Source organism: Alosa pseudoharengus, unplaced genomic scaffold (genome assembly GCF_046254945.1).
Source record: "Alosa pseudoharengus isolate Yale_2024_CS ecotype anadromous, Long Island Sound unplaced genomic scaffold, YU_APseudo_1.1 YU_APseudo_1.1_scf_3, whole genome shotgun sequence".
Classification (NCBI taxonomy): Eukaryota; Metazoa; Chordata; class Actinopteri; order Clupeiformes; family Clupeidae; genus Alosa; species Alosa pseudoharengus.
In genome coordinates, this window is record NW_027468718.1 from 31238517 (window position 1) to 31256253 (window position 17737).

At 43.2% G+C, this 17737-nt stretch overlaps 1 protein-coding gene across 1 annotated transcript in view; it reads right to left on the reverse strand.

Moving 5' to 3' along the window:
• Positions 1 to 17737, reverse strand: part of slc49a4 (solute carrier family 49 member 4) — a 47063-nt gene that overhangs the window by 28260 nt on the left and 1066 nt on the right. Inside the window, exons 2-3 of the mRNA XM_076264027.1 lie at positions 7911 to 8004; positions 1352 to 1635 (exon numbers count right to left, since the gene is read on the reverse strand). Coding sequence (XP_076120142.1) covers positions 1352 to 1635; positions 7911 to 8004 — 378 coding nt within the window. The remainder of the gene's footprint in view (positions 1 to 1351; positions 1636 to 7910; positions 8005 to 17737) is intronic.

Consider the following 17737-nt stretch of genomic DNA (forward strand, 5'->3'; position numbering starts at 1 on the left):
AGTCCATTCAGTAACAATGCAACAAACGGTCCTGCTCAAAACTCCAATTAATTGTAATTGTGCTCTCAATTAAGTTTGAAATTGTAAAATACCGTACATATTACGCTTTAATGTCAATATTAGGGATCACGACCAATATGTTTTTTTCAGGGCCGATACCGATATCAATTATTACCAAAACAGGAGGCCGATAACCGATATGTAAAACCGATATGTCAGTTGTCAAAAAGGGGGGTAGATAGTAAAGGCTATATGCTGTAAAAAAATATAATAAAAAATAATTTAATTATGCAAACTTTTCTTTCTTCTCTTGATACACAATTGTCTATCAACTTGCATCACTTTGCAAGTGTAAATCCTGTGTATCATGTTAATCCAAGAGCTGAGTGATAGCAATTATTTTCATAGACTAGGCCTACACAATGGGCTATGTGCTTGTTAAGGGACCTGTCACAAAGAGGATGCTTTGCCATCGTGTGTGTGAGTGCACGAGAGAGGGAGAGGGAGAGGAAGAGGTGCATGCGTGATGGCAAGTGTTACGGTTAAATAGTTTAACAAAACAGTTTTAAAATAGTTCTTAGGCTGTTTAAACATGCAATTTGTGTCGCATAATTTAGGACTTGTCTGTACTATATCCGCCGAGGTGTCCCGTTATTCACAATTAACGAACGAAGCGGAGGCAGAGAACTCCCGACGCGCAGCACCCGAGTTTGTGGGCTAACTAGTAAACAGCATCAGTAACGTGCATTAATTGGGAATTCGCTAAATGAAGGAAGTGGGTGCTTTACTTATTGATCCGGATCAAAGAGACAATAGCTTACAAAGTGGTGTTTTTGTAACTTCAGTGTAGATGATTGTGATTCACTGCAACTTCAGCAATACTATAGCTCCGTAGGCTACAGCTGAAGCCCAGTCTGCCTCAGTGAGAATCCTAAACTTTGTCTGTGTTCAGTCTTCGATCCTGATTGGCTGCATTCGCGCTAACTAACAAATCAGACGGTGTAGTGGGCGGGACAATGCTCTTGACCACAGAGTAGTAAATGCAGGGAGTGAGAGACGCTTTACAGACAAAATAGCGCGTTTCCTTCTTTATCCATTTCAATATCGGCTTATTGGTGGAAAAAATGACCGATACCGATTATTATAAAAATGCTAAATATCGGCCCTAATAATCGGCCAGGCCGATAATTGGTCGACCCCTAGTCAATATCAGCCTCTACAGAATGCTTTCCACTAAACTTTGGGGTAGAAGCAGGTGTGGACTACTCTACAAATGATTATACTTTAAAATGATTGGCTCTAACTTTGGTCCATTTTGGACGTTGACCCAGAACACAGGTGGACTGCATACCTGCGTAGAGCACTATCTGTATCCTGTCTCTGATGAAGTTGGTGTCCGTGGAGATGGTGCTGCTGTACACCATGCCAATGGCGTTTACGGTCCCGTTGGGTGCCGGCACCAGGAGCGGGCCAATCAGGAAGGAGCAGGCCGAGCCCAGGTAGCAAACCAGGGAGGCCACGGCGGTAGCGGTTGCCCTCTGGTCTGGAGCAAACCACGTGGTGGAGAGCAGGGGGCCGGCACTCATGATGGTGGGGCCGGCTAAACCATTCAGTAGCTGCCCCCCGTGAATCAACCTGCAGATTTAGAGGATGGGCCATTTAGATTCCAGACACATTTGAAAACCATGTGATGGAAACCATCACTATAGCAACTTAGAGAAACAAAGGCCGTTTGTTTTGTGCTTAAAACAGAATTGTATGGAATAGAAATCAGTAAGGACAGTCAAACAGTCATGTTCTTGTAAAATTATACAAGATATGAGATAAGACATCAGTTGGTTGGATTGGATAAGGCACCATGTGTGTGTCTCTGTGAGTGTTTGTGTGTGTGTGTGTGCGCGCATGTATGTGTGCGTGTTCGTGTGTTTATGTTATGCGGATGTGTGTGTATGTATGTAGGTGTGTGTATATATGTGAGTGTGTGTGTATGTTATGTGGGAGTGTTTGTGCGTGTATGTGTATGAGTGTGTGTGTGTGCTTTAGTAACTAACATCCCCTTGTGCACTTGCTCCGTGTGCGTGAGGATGGATGTGGAGTGCAGTGCTGATTGATTGTCTGTCGACTCGCTGGAGGCACTATGCCCTCACAGCCACTCTCAGGTAATGACTTCTGGACCAGGAGAGAGGAACACACTCATCTCCCATCACACACACACACACACACACACACACACACACACACACACACACACACACACACACACACACACACACACACACACACACACACACACACACACACACACACACACACACACACACACACACACGGGCATGAATGGGTCTTCTTCCCATCAACACTTTCACCATCCTGTTAGGGCCGATTAGGAGTTGCTTGACGTTATCGCAAACATTACATCACTCCATCTTGAGTGGCAGACAGCTAGTTTATATTTCACATGGACGAGGAGGAGGAAGACGAGGACGAGGAGTAGGAGGGAGTGTGTGGGTGGGTGTTGGGGGGATGGTTCAAGAGAGAAAGAGTAACAGAAAACAGAAATGTGTGGAGGTTTTCAGAGAGGGACCAAAAATAGTGAGCTGAAGGAGCAGTGTGTCCCAGTTTTCTCCCCTCATCATTATTGCGCATAATGGGGAGCAAAACACTGCTCGTACCGCTGATACTTCCTGGAATAATAGACCAGAGCGCCACCCATACACACCAACTCCACCATCTGTCTCAGAGAACCAAATCACAAGGTCCACAGGTGGAAGAGCACCACTCCAGTTCAGTTCAGTGCCGCTCCCTCTCTCTCTCTCTCTCTCTCCCTCTACGTTTCTCTTTCTCTCTCTCTCTCTCTCTCAGACCCATGGTGCAGTCCTGCTCGAGGTGACACATCTCCACGAGAGTACTGCCTCACGATTGCCTCTGCGCTTGGCCTGCCATGAGTGACAGTAGCACCTCAGTTCAAAGCTCTGGTGGGCTTTAACATAATGGGAAACGGTCATAGTGTGTGCTGCTCCAAATTGGACAGTGGGCCCCCACAAAAGCTGACCAGATATGGTCCCCACGTCTTTCTACCGATGTCAGGTCAGAATCCACAGGTTATTTAAATGCTAAAAAGGTGAAAGCAATATGGATGGGGGCTTTGGATAAGCCCCCCCGGGGCACGTATCTGCCGCACATGGAACGAGAGATTGGATCGAGCCTTTGCCAGTCTCCAGTCTCTGACCTCCACTTCTGCAGACGAGACTGCTACACCGCTCTGATCCTACAGGATTTCCTGATTGAGGTGCTGAGGAAAATGCACTTCCATTTTAATTACATGGAGGACTCGGCGCGATGTGTCGGGACACGTGGCCCGTTCCGGTGCCTTGGCGCTGCCATCTCTGGTCCGCGGGTGACCCGGAGCGATATATCTGTCTGACACACGGAGGACTAATGTCGAAGGTGTAGGGGGAAGAAGGCTGGTCGATGGGTGAAGAAAGAGAGACGGAGAGAGGGAGAGAGTGTGTGTGTGGGGGAGGAGAGAAAAGGAGAGAGACAGAAGGACAAACTGACTGAGGAGAAATGGAAATCAAGAGAGAGAGAGAGAGAGAGAGAGAGGGAGAGAGTGTGTGCGTGGGGGAGGAGAGAAAAGGAGAGAGACAGAAGGACAAACTGACTAAGGAGAAATGGAAATCAAGAGAGAGAGAGAGAGGGAGAGGGAGAGGGAAAAGGGGAGAGAGAGAGAGAGAGAGAAGTGAGGCAATTCTGCTGCAGATAATAATGGTAATAAGTATTGATGATCACGGTCAGATGGAGTCGGAGAGCTGAATGGCACAGGTGGAGTTGATAATATGAGAGACAGAGGAAGGCATGAAGAGGAAAGAGGAGGAGTACACAGACAGAAAGAGACAGAGAGGGAGAACACAAGAGACGTCAAAAAGGACAGAAAGAGACAGAGAGGGAGAAAGCAAGAGGAGACATCAAAAAGGACAGAAAGAGACACAGAGGGAGAACAAAAGAGGATGAGAAATCAAAAAGGACAGAAAGACAAAGGAGAGGATAGAGGGGAAGGCAAAGAAAGAAAGAGAATGATAGAAAAACAAAGATGGAGAGACAGATAGAAGCAAGCAGAGGGCAAGAGAAGACAACAGGAAAGAAAGATAACAAGAAGCAGATGGAGGGGAGAGATAGAGGGAGAGAGAGAGGGGGAGATAGAGGGAGAGATAAAGGGAGAGAGAGAGAGAGAGGGAGGTCTTCTGGATGACTGCTTTCTTTCAGATATCAGTGACCGATGTGTTTTAACATGCGAAGCTGAGAACAGAGTTCTTGGGTTGTGTGCGTCCAAACAATTGCTCCCTGCTGCAGTCTACTCAGATCCTCCTGCTGATGCATCCAAACCACATCTCCAACCCCCCCCCCCCCCCCCCACACACACACACACCTCTCGAGGCCCAAGGTGCCATGGCAATCCGGTTGGCATGGCTGCACATCCAAGTAAGGACGTGCATCCTCGGCCCATAGTGGCAATCATAGGGGATCGGGGGGCCATCTCACCTAGCGACACTCGCTAATCAACAAGACCCTGGCGCAGTATTTGCATACATCAGTAGTGGCACAATCCAGGCTGATTCAAGAGGCCAATCACTGGCGGTCCTAATCAGCCGGCATTGTGAGGGGCAAGTCTGTCTGTGGTCCCCTGTTTACCCGGCATATGGAGCGGCCCCCTCTTGGCTGATCCACTCTGACAGGTGTCAGAAGTAAACCAGAACACCCAGGGGGGAGCTCCGATAACCGGATCATGTTTGCTGCCCCCGATTTCGTTCCTTTTGATCAAGTATAATCACACCAAAAAAAGTTCACTCTCCAAAGAGAGAAGAGAGAGAGGGAGAAAGAGAGAGAGAGAGAGACAGAGCGAGAGGGAAAGGGAAAAAAAAACACAAAACAACAGAAGCCCATCAAACGGTTGCGATTTATTTTTTCTATAAACGGGGGGGAAAGAGAGTGTTGCACCAGGCGCTGTCAAGGGAATCCTTGTGCGTTTCTAAATCAGGCAGCGCAGCGGCGGCAGCAGCAGCAGCTATCCTTCTCTTCCTGAGCGCACGCCGGCGGTGTTTTGATATCAAACGCTGACGTTTGATCGTTCCCGTGATGCCCTTGAACTTTTTTTTTTTGCAGTTTGACTTAACAAAGCCCTATCTCCACCATTCCCTGGTCCTTCCTATCCAAATCCCCACTGAGATGCTGCCAGGCGCACGGCCGTGTCTCATGATGATGTTTTGACGTGCTCAGACACATGCGCGCGGCGAGTCAAAGACAATACCCCTCACCGCCACTGCAGCCCACTGCTCTCCACTCCATACTCAAACCGCACACACACTCACAAAGAGGGCAGTGCCACCTGCTGGACAAAATGGGATATGTGTATGTGTGTGTGTGTGTGTGTGTACTGTATGTGTAAACTGTTTATTCTCAATATACTGGGGATGGATTTTATGTAGTAGGTGTGTTGGTGTTTTAATAGACAGTAATGATTTAAACGTTTACTGTACACTGGATAATATGTGTTCACAAGAGTGTGTTTGTGACTTAGTGTATTTTGAGTGTATAGGAGTATTAATTTGTCCAAACCAGTGACATTTACTGTCTGGGTTGTGTTGCATAAAGACCTGTGTGTGTGTGTGTAAGCGATTGTGTGTGTGTGTGTGTGTGTGTGTGAGTGACTGCAGCCCTATGTTTAAGTGCTCGGAGCGCCTGCTGGCAGGGTTAAATGTCTCGGGATGCAGTTGGGAGTTCATAAATCCACACTCTTTATGGATTAAAACGCAAGCGTTCTGATGACTCAGGCACTGTAAAACACTAAAAAGTTGCTGCCTTGTAAAATATGTGCCCCATACATGCCAATCCTGAATATACTAGTTTCATTTCAGAGTTTTTCAGCTCGATTATAAACCATTTACGAGACTACCATGTAGCACAGTAGGTACTGAGATCGGTGGTAGTGGTGGTAAATGTGGTAGCATGTTATCAAAAAGGCCCCTTCACAAAAATGAAATCTCTGGTGATGTAACTTCTCGATTTGTGTATATGCCAAAATTAAGATAAACTTCTAAACATATCAATTCAGTTCAATTTATCTCCATACATATTTTTGATGTACACACTCACTGTGGTGTTTCTAGAATAAACCTACTGAATGGATCTCCTTCAGTTGAAGCACTAGGCTGACCCTCTGCTGTCTTTGAGTCTAGAGTTATTCAGTCAGCTGTCAACGCTGATCTCTGTACTGTCACACTCTTGTCCAGTAACAGACATAACAGTCCAGGTGATTTGAGATTGGAGCAAGAAATTTGCAGCATCTTTGGAGCAAGGATTTTTGACTAACATCATTCATACCACTGTTTCTATGTATTTCTAAAAACTGAAGTCAATACAATGACCTCAACTCCTTGTTGAAAGTACGGTAACTCTGAAATTATTACAAATCTGATTGGCACATTAAAAGCTTGGATGATTTTCATACCAGCTTTCAGTTTGTAATATCTTGGTCTTGCCTGAAACACTTCATTCTGACTCAATGCCTTTGTCTTGCAATAAAACTATCATTACATTAGGCAAGGAGCTTTGGATTTCAATCACAGAGAATGTAGAGGGCATGCCAAAGAGTTTTCAGTCTGGCTATTAAGTCAAGTAAAAAAAATAATAATAATAAATTCAGCAGTTGGAGAAAAGCCCCTATCCACCTCATTTAAGGGAATATGATTTCCTTCTACTAATACAGTTTTACATCATTGGAATAGAGTTCTTTGTGAAGGCAAAAATGAAATATATGGCAGATTAGTAATGAATTGCTTAATGAAATTACTTTTCTAACCAAAGTCATGGAGATAACCTTGCTCTGGTCTTTTGGCAAGTACGCAAGCAATATTTGCAATGAATTAAAAGGTTTTGTGCTTTTGTCAGAAAAAAAAATAGTTGTTCTTTCAACTGAAGGTTACCTTTGTGTTGTGTTCTTTTTTCTTTTTTATTCCACACACAGTGAAGAATGGAAGAAAAATACAAGAACAGCAGATGACAGCTTGCAAACACAAACCGTTCTGAGATAAGACGGAATATGGAAACAAAGGGAGAGAAACAGCACAAAAAACAGGACCGGGCCACCAATGTGCTCTAAAACGTTTAAATAACACTTTAATCTCGGGAGGCAAACACAGTCCCTCAGTCCCTTTTGAGTCTGTCCGCCATTGTGATTGCGTGCCAGTGTGAATGTGCGCCGCTATCACAGTGGAACTGATCAATGCAGAGCAATGACAATGGGCTTCCGAGCAGAAACACTGTACTTAAATGTTTACTTTTCATTAAAAATCCAATTCTGTTGGCAGGACTGTTCCATTCCTGATCCCGGTCTCTGAGCGCCACAACAAAAACAGACCCCCCGGTGTCCTGAGGCTGGCTGTACTTTTTGATTGGTACCATGGAGTTATTGTATTCTTTCACACAATACTTCATCTATTTGAGGTTTCGACAGAGGCTGAAATAATGTGAAATAATAACAACAAAAAAAGCAAATTTGTACCCCTTTAGAGGACAACTTCAGTGCTGCTTGTTCAAGGTGTGGAGGAGTGAATGGTGGTGGTGTGTGTCTGTGTGTGTGTGTGTGTGTGTGTGTGTGTGTGTGTGTGTGTGTATGTGTGTGTGTGTGTATGTGTGTGTGTGTGTGTGTGTGTGTACGTGTGTGTGTGTGTGTGTCTGTGTGTGTATGTGTGTGTGTGTGTGTGTGTGTGTGTGTGTGTGTGTGTGTGTGTGTGTGTGTGTGTGTGTGTGTGTGTACGTGTGTGTGTGTGTGTGTGTACGTGTGTGTTTGTGTGTGTGTGTGTGTATATGTGTGTGTGTGTGTGGTGTGTGTGTGTGTGTGAGGGGAGGCCTACCATCGCCTGATCTGCAGGTCTATGATGGGGACTGAGCGCATGGCAGAGCCCAGCACCATGAAGAAGGCTGAGAGCAACAGGGACGCCCGCAGACCTGCAACACAACAACGTCAACATGGAGGGGTCAGCCCCGGGCAGAACAACACACTCTTCACTCACCTGGACATGTGACCACACCGAATAGAGGGTAAGAGTGAAGCTGCATTTCATAACATATTAATAACAAACTGACACCATCATAAAGCTCTGAACGGAGAAGAATCAAGGAAGTCTGAGCCCATTCACTTCCAACTTCAGAACAGTAGTCACAGACTTTTGAACTTCAGAAGATCGCTGACTAATTTAAGCTATAGTGGAAGAATCAGAGGGAAGTGTCTGGCTGCTGGCATGTGATGTAATGACGAAAAAAGAGTACTGTTTGTACTGCGGAACTGAATGTACTGTGTGGCTTGGGACTTACGAGAACATACGGATGATAAAGCATTCAGGAGACAGAAACAGAAAGAACAAAAACATTTCGAATTCTGTAATATTTCCATTTCATCAAGAGAGTTTCATGATGTAGTTTCATCTCATAATGGGACTCATCATTAAACATGTTTATCACTTTGAAGTTAAAACGGTTTTGTTCAGTTGCTGTGGTGACACCACTTTTCTTTGAGCTGTCAGCAAAGGACAGCCAAGGACAGAGCCATATGGTGTATCTGGGTTTGAGCTGAGAGAGGCTGAGAGAGAGAGAGAGAGAGGCCTTCATCAACCTAAACAAGGACTGAAAGTTGTTAATGCTCTTCTGTGCAAGGCAACAGTGAAGAGAAAAAAAACTTGAGGAAAAACAAACTAAACTGTCAGAAGTCTGGCTTAAGTTTGACACTTCACTCAAGCCACAAACTCGATGCTAACTAGGTGCAACCACAGCTAGTTTTCCAAAGCATGGCAATTTCTGTAGATTTCTACTGCACGCCTAATGTTCTGCATGTTCATGATTTACACTTAGTCTTGGGTCATTATTACAGTTTTTTTAACAATAATGAATCTTTCATGAATCAATTTTCATGAATCAAGTGAATTCAGAATTGAGATGTTCTGAGACATGCCTACAGAACCATACTTCAGAATGATCAAAATGCATAATCAATCATTCTTTTGAATCAATCATTCTTTATCCGGTAAATCTCTTTACAGTGTTGTACTGTGTTGTACCCTGAACTACAAGCAGGCTAGCCTGGCTGAAGAATCGGAATAATCAGAGTCAAAAGACAAGGCAGCACATCCTCTTTAGCGCACCATTGAGAAAAAAAAAACATGCTTGCAGCTTCCTGTCTGGCGCCTCCCAAGCACACGGTGTGAGAAACTCGTCAGCCAAATGGAGAAGGACTTCTTTATTTCACTCTCCCTGGGTTTCCAGTCTCGTGGACCAGAGAAAGTATGTGTTGCGTTTGTCACCAAGAATGAGTCAGCTTGGCCTACTGCTGGGAATCAGCCTCTAAAGAATGAGGACATGTTCTTTCACGTAGGAGGAGATGTATGATGATGATTCATGAAGATGATTAATAAGATGCACAGTTGTTCTTATCACTTTTTTTAGCAGTAATAATTATAGTGTTAATGCAGCAATTTGGCTTGACTTTTTTTTAGACCTCAAAAACCTGTTTACAAAAGACATCCCTGCCAATAAGTAGTCTTGCACTACATGGTTAAGGCTGAACATACACTGTTTCATTTCCACTATCAGTCACAATGGAAAGATTAAACGGCGTCTCAGCATTTCACATGTTAGATAGAAATGTTTTTTTGTTTTTGTTTCGTTGTACGAGGAGGGGGGGGGGGGTAGAAACAGCCAGGGATGCTCTACATTTCAAGTAGAAGAGAGCTGGGAGATAAAAGCATTAGTTTCGTAGTCTCTTCACTGCTTGGGAGCGAGCTCCTGTGTAGTGAGAATGATCAGTACTGCAAGCATCAGCATGTTCTCAACTGAAGGATTTTACACAGAATGGGTCTTTTCCATGGCTGGATCACACATGACTTTAGCCCTCAGCCTCAACTGGACCATAAGCCCTTTCCCTGAGTGACTGAAATCCTAGTATACAGCACGTTTGTAAGACCTATGACAGGACTTAGTCAGAGCGAAACCACAGAAACCACAGATTGTTTATACCGGATCTGTTGCATATGTAATATGTTTCATACACGTGTTTCAAAACTGCATTTCGGTCGTTGCTTTTACCTTACCATTACCTTACGCATGCCACATGTTATGTATCCACCAGCTGCCTTCCTGCAGCCTACTTCCAAAACTCCAAAGCTGCTTGCTGTCCAGAGCTCCAGACTAACTTTTTGCACTGGTTGCACTGGTGCGCCTAACTTTTTTTCTTAGGTGCACCAGCACAAAAGTTAGGTGCACCCAAATTTTCAACCACATCGCATTTAACACCGCAGCAGGTTCACTTTTTTCCCTTAACTACTGTCCTATATAGGTTGTCCTATGACTTATGATTTACAATTCTACAAGAAAAGTAACTTAATGAAGTGTTGGTGCTTTAAGCGCTTCACTGAGCTGAAATTTAAACTTAAAACATCTCAAGATTAATTAAATAAAAACAACAGTGAGTAAATTAACAGTGCACGTCTTTTAAGGGCTTCAAACTGCACATCTCATGGCTCAATGTCTTACATACTATCCTTCATGATCTTTAGGCCTTGACTAAACCAGCTTGCCATGCTAGCATCTTCCATAGAAATGTATTTGAGCACAATTTAAAGAGATGTTCCAAGTAGCCTGGGGGATTTTTATGTGATTTTGCAATGATGATTGCAATAATCATTTGACAGTCCCACAATGCAATTTACTTTTTAATTTTAGTATTTTTAAATGTTCAATAAGAACATCACTATGGTTAATGCAGTAACGAAATGGTAGGCCTATTATTATAGGCTATTGCAATAACTTGCCATGCTCGATCTAAATGTGTCCATTCAATTCACCGTACACAATAACCACAGTTATACATGCAGGGAATATTCGGGCTTTAAATGTAGCAGTGATATTCGGTTTGCGCCAAATACTGGATTAAATTGATTGATGCCATCAGAATGAGTTTACACAACTCGCGCGCAAAACGAATATTGCTGTTGAAAACCGGGTTACTCCCTGCATGTAACTGCGGTCAATGACGCACTCCTTTTCGGCGATATCTGTAAGCCTATCTCTGTCGTTCGCGAAGGCATTGTATGCATTGTTCGCAATTTTAAGACGTCTTTTCATCTGCAATGACTCCTATAAATTTGGCGTAAGTGGCATTCCTGTACGTCAGGTTTACGTTCAAACTATTTTTCTGGTGAATAATTATTTCGGACTGAACTTGGTGAAGGGAAGTTTCACTAGGCCTATCGTAGGCAACGATAAACTTGATCATCATCTCGGGCTCATCTGATCGGTTTGCTGCTGCCAGCCGCCGAAAGGCAGTGGGGAGATGGTACATTTATCTCGGCCTATGTTACCACACTGTAATGCAACTACATCCACTCTGTTTATAGTACGGTGTCTTGTGTAATTCCGCTGGATTTTCTTGTAAAAATTGATTTTTTTGCATATTTTGCTAGTATAGAGTCTAAGGAACAAGATTTTTTTTGTCTTCAAATTTTCACGATCCATTTTCACACTTAGATGACATCATCATTTATATAATGCATAATTAAGACTGGGACTACTATCACTTGGGGGTCAAATGTGAGAAAACACTGGTAAAGAGGGTATTCTGCCTAATTTTTGGGTGCTGATTCTGAATATCATATTTACTTAGCTGATTTTTTAGTTTTAAACCTGCTAATTAGCATTTGCGGCCTAAAACTGGCCTCCATAGGCAACATAGAACGGGTGAATAGGGTAAAAAATGTAACTCCTTTATATTCTTATGAAACTTTACTAGTTGATTATTTATGTAAAGGCCATATTTTTTTGCATTACAAGTTTTCTGAAAATATATGTTTATGGATGTAATTTAACAATATCTCATTAATTATGCACTAATTTGCATACATTTAAATTACAGACATCTGAATATTGGATAGTTAACATTGAATGAAGACACGTTCAGGTTTGCCTTCAGAACTTTTTCTGGATTCAGAGCCTTAAAATAATGGCTTGTTCAAGCGCCAGTCCTAGGTTATGCCGATTTCAGTCGTCCCTTTATCTTAGGAACATGTCAAATTATAGTGCCATGAAACTCAAACTCCTTGCAGTCAAGTGGGCAATCACGGAAAAAAACGGCAGGTATCTCCTGGGCAACATGTTCACCGTGTACAATGACAACAATCCCTTCCAATACCTGCAGTCAGCGAAACTGGGCGCTCTGGAACATTGCTGGGTTTCTCAGCTTGCCCTCTTTATTACAACATCAAATATCGTCCCCGGACAGCTAATCGCAATGCCGATACCCTTTCTAGGCTTCTCACAAGCCCCACTAACACTTTGCCATCTGTGTAACACGGCCTGGACGTCCCCATGTCGCTTGCCATAGCCAACATGCAAGCCTCGAGTGCACCTATGGTTGGTGGTATGGATGACAGAATCTTGTATGGTGGACACCATCCCTGGTCGAACTAAAAGAGGCCTGAAAGTCCTGCAAGGGACTGATCCCTGTATTTCCAGATACCTGTGGTTTTGGTGACAGGGACGACCACATACCCGTTAAGACAAGTGGAGTGAACCAAGGGAAGTCCGCAATTGATAAAGCAGTGGTTCCAGATACAGGTTCCTCCTGTGGATGGGACCTTGTACCGAGCAATCCAGGCTCCAGGGATCCAGTGCTGCAGCTTTTACTGCTAAAGGTGTTTGGTGTCGAAGTGCTCACTAGCCTACACAACAACCACGGCCATCTGGGGGTGGACAGGACCACAGATTTGATATGACAGATGTGCTACTGGCCCCAGATGTGGCATGAAGTGCAAAAGTGGCGTTCTGAGTGAGCACTGTGTGGTTGCTAAAGCAAGACAACCCAAGCCAGAACCTTCTTGGGAAATATGTTAGCCACTAAGCCTTTGTAGATAATCTCCATTGACTTTACTCTTTTGGATTGGGCTAGCACTGGACAAGAGAATGTTCTGGTAGTCACAAATGTTTTCTCAAAGTTTACCCAGGCCTTACCCCTGATCAGAGAGCTTCCATCTCTCTGATCAGGGGATGGAATGATTCTAACAGAGATGGTTCTATGTGTATGGCGTGCCAAGGAGAGTCCACTCTGATCAGGGGCGCAGCTTTGAGGGGGAGCTGTTAAAGCACCTGTGTGACACCTCATAGTCATCATAACAAAGACTAGAACCACCACTTATCATCCAGAGGGGAATGGTCAATGTGAACATTTCAACAGGACACCGACTGATTGGGTGGTGCAACATCAAGAGTACCAGACTTCTGTCTATGCTAGTGCTAGGAGACACTTAGAAGAGGCTGCGGCATATCATAGGCATGGTGGTCCTAACACTGTAGTCCTCTTCAAAGTGGTTGTATGCACATCCCACCTCACTGAGGCCAGGTGCAGGACAAAAAAGCTGATCAAGGAAAGAAGAGTAGTTGTTTGCACACAGCAATCATAACACATAACGCAACGTTTCGACCCACCTGGGTTCGACCCACTATGTTTTAAACTCAATAAATGTAGTTCTTCTGGGAGATTGCAATGTGCGGTCCTGACACTGTACACATATTACCACCTGGCACAAGTCTTTTTCTAGTGGGCAGTGGTAGTGTAGTGGTTAAGGAGCTGGGCTAGGGTGCAGTAGCCTGAAAGTTGTCAGTTCAATTCCCGGCTTTCACTGTTATGCCCTTGAGCAAGGCACTTAACCCCAAGTTGCTCCAGGGACAATGTGATCCCTTGCAATATAGCTGACATACAGTATGTAAGTGACTTTGGTCAAGAAGTGTCTGCTAAATATAATGTACGCAAACTCTTTTGCAAGAACCATTTCCACGGTTGCCACAAAATCCAGGATACATGGGTGTCTACCAAGTATGAAATTGTGCAGTGTCTTGATGGAATTGGCACACACTATAAGATCAGGCTGTATGGGGAAGAGGGGCCCCCTTAAGATGTTCCACTCATAATACTGCCGTACAGCATTCAAACCCCTTCCACCTCCCACAGTCTGTTTCACATGAGTTCTCTGAGATGTAGCAGAAGTAAATATTCTCCCCGTCCCCTTCAGGCCTTGGCAGTAGATAGGTATGCTACCAGGACAGTGAACTTTAAAGCCAGGTGTGTATGTGGAAAGGCTGACCTGCAGCGCTGGCGCACACGCCCACCCGTGGGTGGTGATCATATACGTAGCTTCCTCTCTGGGAGAACAATGCCGGTCATTTTAAATTGTTGGCGCATGGGTGTTTGTGGTTGTTGTTGTTGGAAGAACATGGCTTTATTCTTAATTCTAAGACTTCATTGCTTCTCTCGCACGCCCGGCCTGTTGGTAACCCGTTGATTTTAATGAGAGCAAATGCACATGGTTTAGTGTCTGAGCAATGTTTTCCCTTGAGTTATTTGTTTTTGTATTAGTTCAGGCTGTGAGAGGGCCATCCGTGGTTTGTCTGTTTGTTTGTACCTTATATTCTTTTGTTTGTTAATTTTGCCTACTGTTACTCAACTACCCATGCCTATGACACCTATGGTGTACTGTGTTGCCTGTACTATTATAGATTATTTACAAGACAAATTTATCTTAAGGTAGACAATAGAATGACATGGCAGGTCAAGGAAAGCATCAAGAAAAGCAAAGATTAAAAAATCGTTTTTTAACATAGGCAACAAGAGTAGAGGTGTTTTTACACTTTTCAGACACTCAAAGTTTGAAAACTATGGATATTGTTTTAGAACCAACAACCTTTCTACATTATCTGGGGGTTTTGTGTGCAAAAAGTGGAATTAATTGTCAAAAAATTAGAAGAAAATGTGAAAATCACTTTTCGGACTAGATATAATTGCTTATTTTAAAACATACAGATAAAAACACTAAAGATGGATCGTGAAAATTTGAAGACAAAAAAAATCTTGTTCCTTAGACTCTATATTAGCAAAATATGCAAAAAAATCAATTTTTACATGAAAATCCAGCGGGACCCTATTTTCCAAACACTGCGTACTGTACTATTATCTGACGGGTCTCTGACTTCTCTCTCTCTCTGTCTCTCTCTCTGCAGCACACGCATTTTCAAATTTACACACAGGCACTGGGCCACGGCCAATCAGGGGGGAGGTCCCGCCCTTCACTATCTGTGATTTGTTTAAACCACGATATTGGCCAAATATGTGTCTGTTATTGAACCAAAGGTAGAGTTTTAATGCGGACACTTTTACCTCTCTCGAATAGCTGGTCGCACCGGTGCGACCTCCGATTTTTTTTAGTCGCACTTTTGAAAAATTAGGTCGCATATGCGACCAAATTGGTCGCACTCTGGAGCCCTGCTGTCTGATTTGGTTCCGAGGACACAAGTTCAGTGTATCAACAACACTCAATAACAGTTTATGTGATGTGTTAATCAATTCCCAACAATTTGACAACAGCTAGTTCTGGAGTAGGGGTGGGAGATATGGACAAAAAATAATATCTCAATATTTTTTGTGATTTTGACGATAACGATAATTAGTCAATATCCTTTAAAAAACTGTTTTTAAAAGTCTGAGTTACTTTACAGCTCATTATTTATGAATAGTATTATTACAATAATAACCAATATCCTAACCTATGACTTTTTAACCAAACCAATGCATTATCACTCTATGACACATTTCCAATTCTGCCCCCACTTGTATGTGTGGCAATGACATGGTCTAGCCAGCTACATTACAGAGGATAGATAGGCCTGACAGTTTCCCAAGAGAAAGTCTGAAGCTGAAGTTCCTTTCAAACCTTTACTTAGGTTTCACCAGAGCCCGTCTATGTCCTTATTAGACATTCTCTGGTTTCACTGTAAAACTAAGCAGACCTTACAGAATAGAAACTAATGTATTAGCTTATGGCTAATTTATATGAGAAATCCCATAGCGATGCTAACGGTTAGCATAATCGACAAAAGTTTATATTTAGAGCGAACTTCAGTCCATTTACAAAAAGGTAACATAAGAAGATTTCTTTGTTTACAACTGACTATTAAAATACTCAAAGGCTAGCCTAATGTTTACATATAATACTGTGACTTTAACGCATCAATGCCACTTGAACGAAGTAGCTGCACAAAATAAACAACGTGGACCACTAGCAATCATGTGACTTGCTCTGCTGCAGCCAGGGGCTTCTCTCGCATTCACCTCCTGGCTTAGTGAATGTATGGGGGTTCAATGCGTGATTTCGAGTGTTTTCCCCCTAAGTAATTTAAATACTCGATAATGTCAATTTGCACATCGTTAAAACAGCAATCACGATATTATCGCAGACGATATATATCGCCCACCCCTATTCTGGAGTAGGCCATTCAACTAGCCCACTTGCTTACAACGAGACTCAGGCTGCGCAGTCGGCACCCGCTTCCTTATTTGGGTTTTGGGTTGCCAGGTTTTAGCCTATGACAAAACGGTTGAAATTGAAACTAAGTGATCGTGTATGTATTGTGTAGGGTGTATTTCATACACAATCTGGCAACATGGGATATGTCAGACTAATAGAAAAAATGAATGGATCAATGATTTTAAAATGAAGTTTGATGGCCATGCAAATTACGGGAGTTTTCCGGGAGAAATAACAAAACGGGAGGGTGCCGGCAGATGACCTTGAAATACGGGAGAACCCGGGAAAAACGGGAGTGTTGACAGGTATGCTGATGATCCACCTCCATCCAAGCTGTACATTAATGTATTATGGTGGGTGGCATGACACTAGTGGACATCAAGACATTAACGTTAAGGAACCCGTGTGGCTGATTGTTAGTAAGAGAATGGTGATACGTAAAGGCAAATGAAGAAAATGTCAATGCTTAGCAACCACCACATCAATATGTTATCAAATGTGCTACTGTGTAACCAAAGAAACATCTAAAGCTCAGACCCAAGCCTCTCTCCACACCTGCTCTCTCAATGCTCTGCCAGTATATTTAAGGGCATTCCGATAAGGACAAAGCCCCTTAGGTTAAGGTGACGCAAGTGAACCAAAACTGTACACGTTAATGAACATCAAATGCCAACATGCATGTCCAGCTGCAAGTGCATTTCTGCCCTCTGCATGAATTTAAGTGTTTGCACTTTCCCTATTCCCTATTTTTTGGGGTATATGGGCTTACACATACAAACTGCAGTTGGAGTAGGAGACGCCGTCTGCAAAAACAAAGAAGAATGTAATCTGCAGTGTCTATGAAATAGGCTAAGTGTTTTATGTAGGTTTCCCCCTGAAACCCCAATTATACATGTTCATGAAAGTATTGAAACCCTCATAGCAAAGTCTGGCTGGACAATGCGTATTATGACTGTTGCCGTGGAAATCTAATTGAAGATGCCACCTGACAGATGTCAGCTGATAGTCAAGTGACACGAACAATTTGTTGTTTGGCAAACTGTCCTGTCGAAACTTAACCCTCCCCAACTGTAAGGAGTGGAACACCACTGACACCACTGCAGTCTAGCCATGAACTTCACCAGCGCTCAACCTGTCAGACCCCACATGGGTGTGTCCATCACATGTTTATTCTTGCACAACGTTCAATCATATGATACCTTACTTTCTGAGACAATGAATGGCATGTCAGAAACCGGCAACATTTAATGTGTGTTTCTCAAGAAAATATCAAGAATGTGATCCAAGAATGTCACTTTGAAGAATTATTTTCACAAACAATTTACAAAATTTTTAAG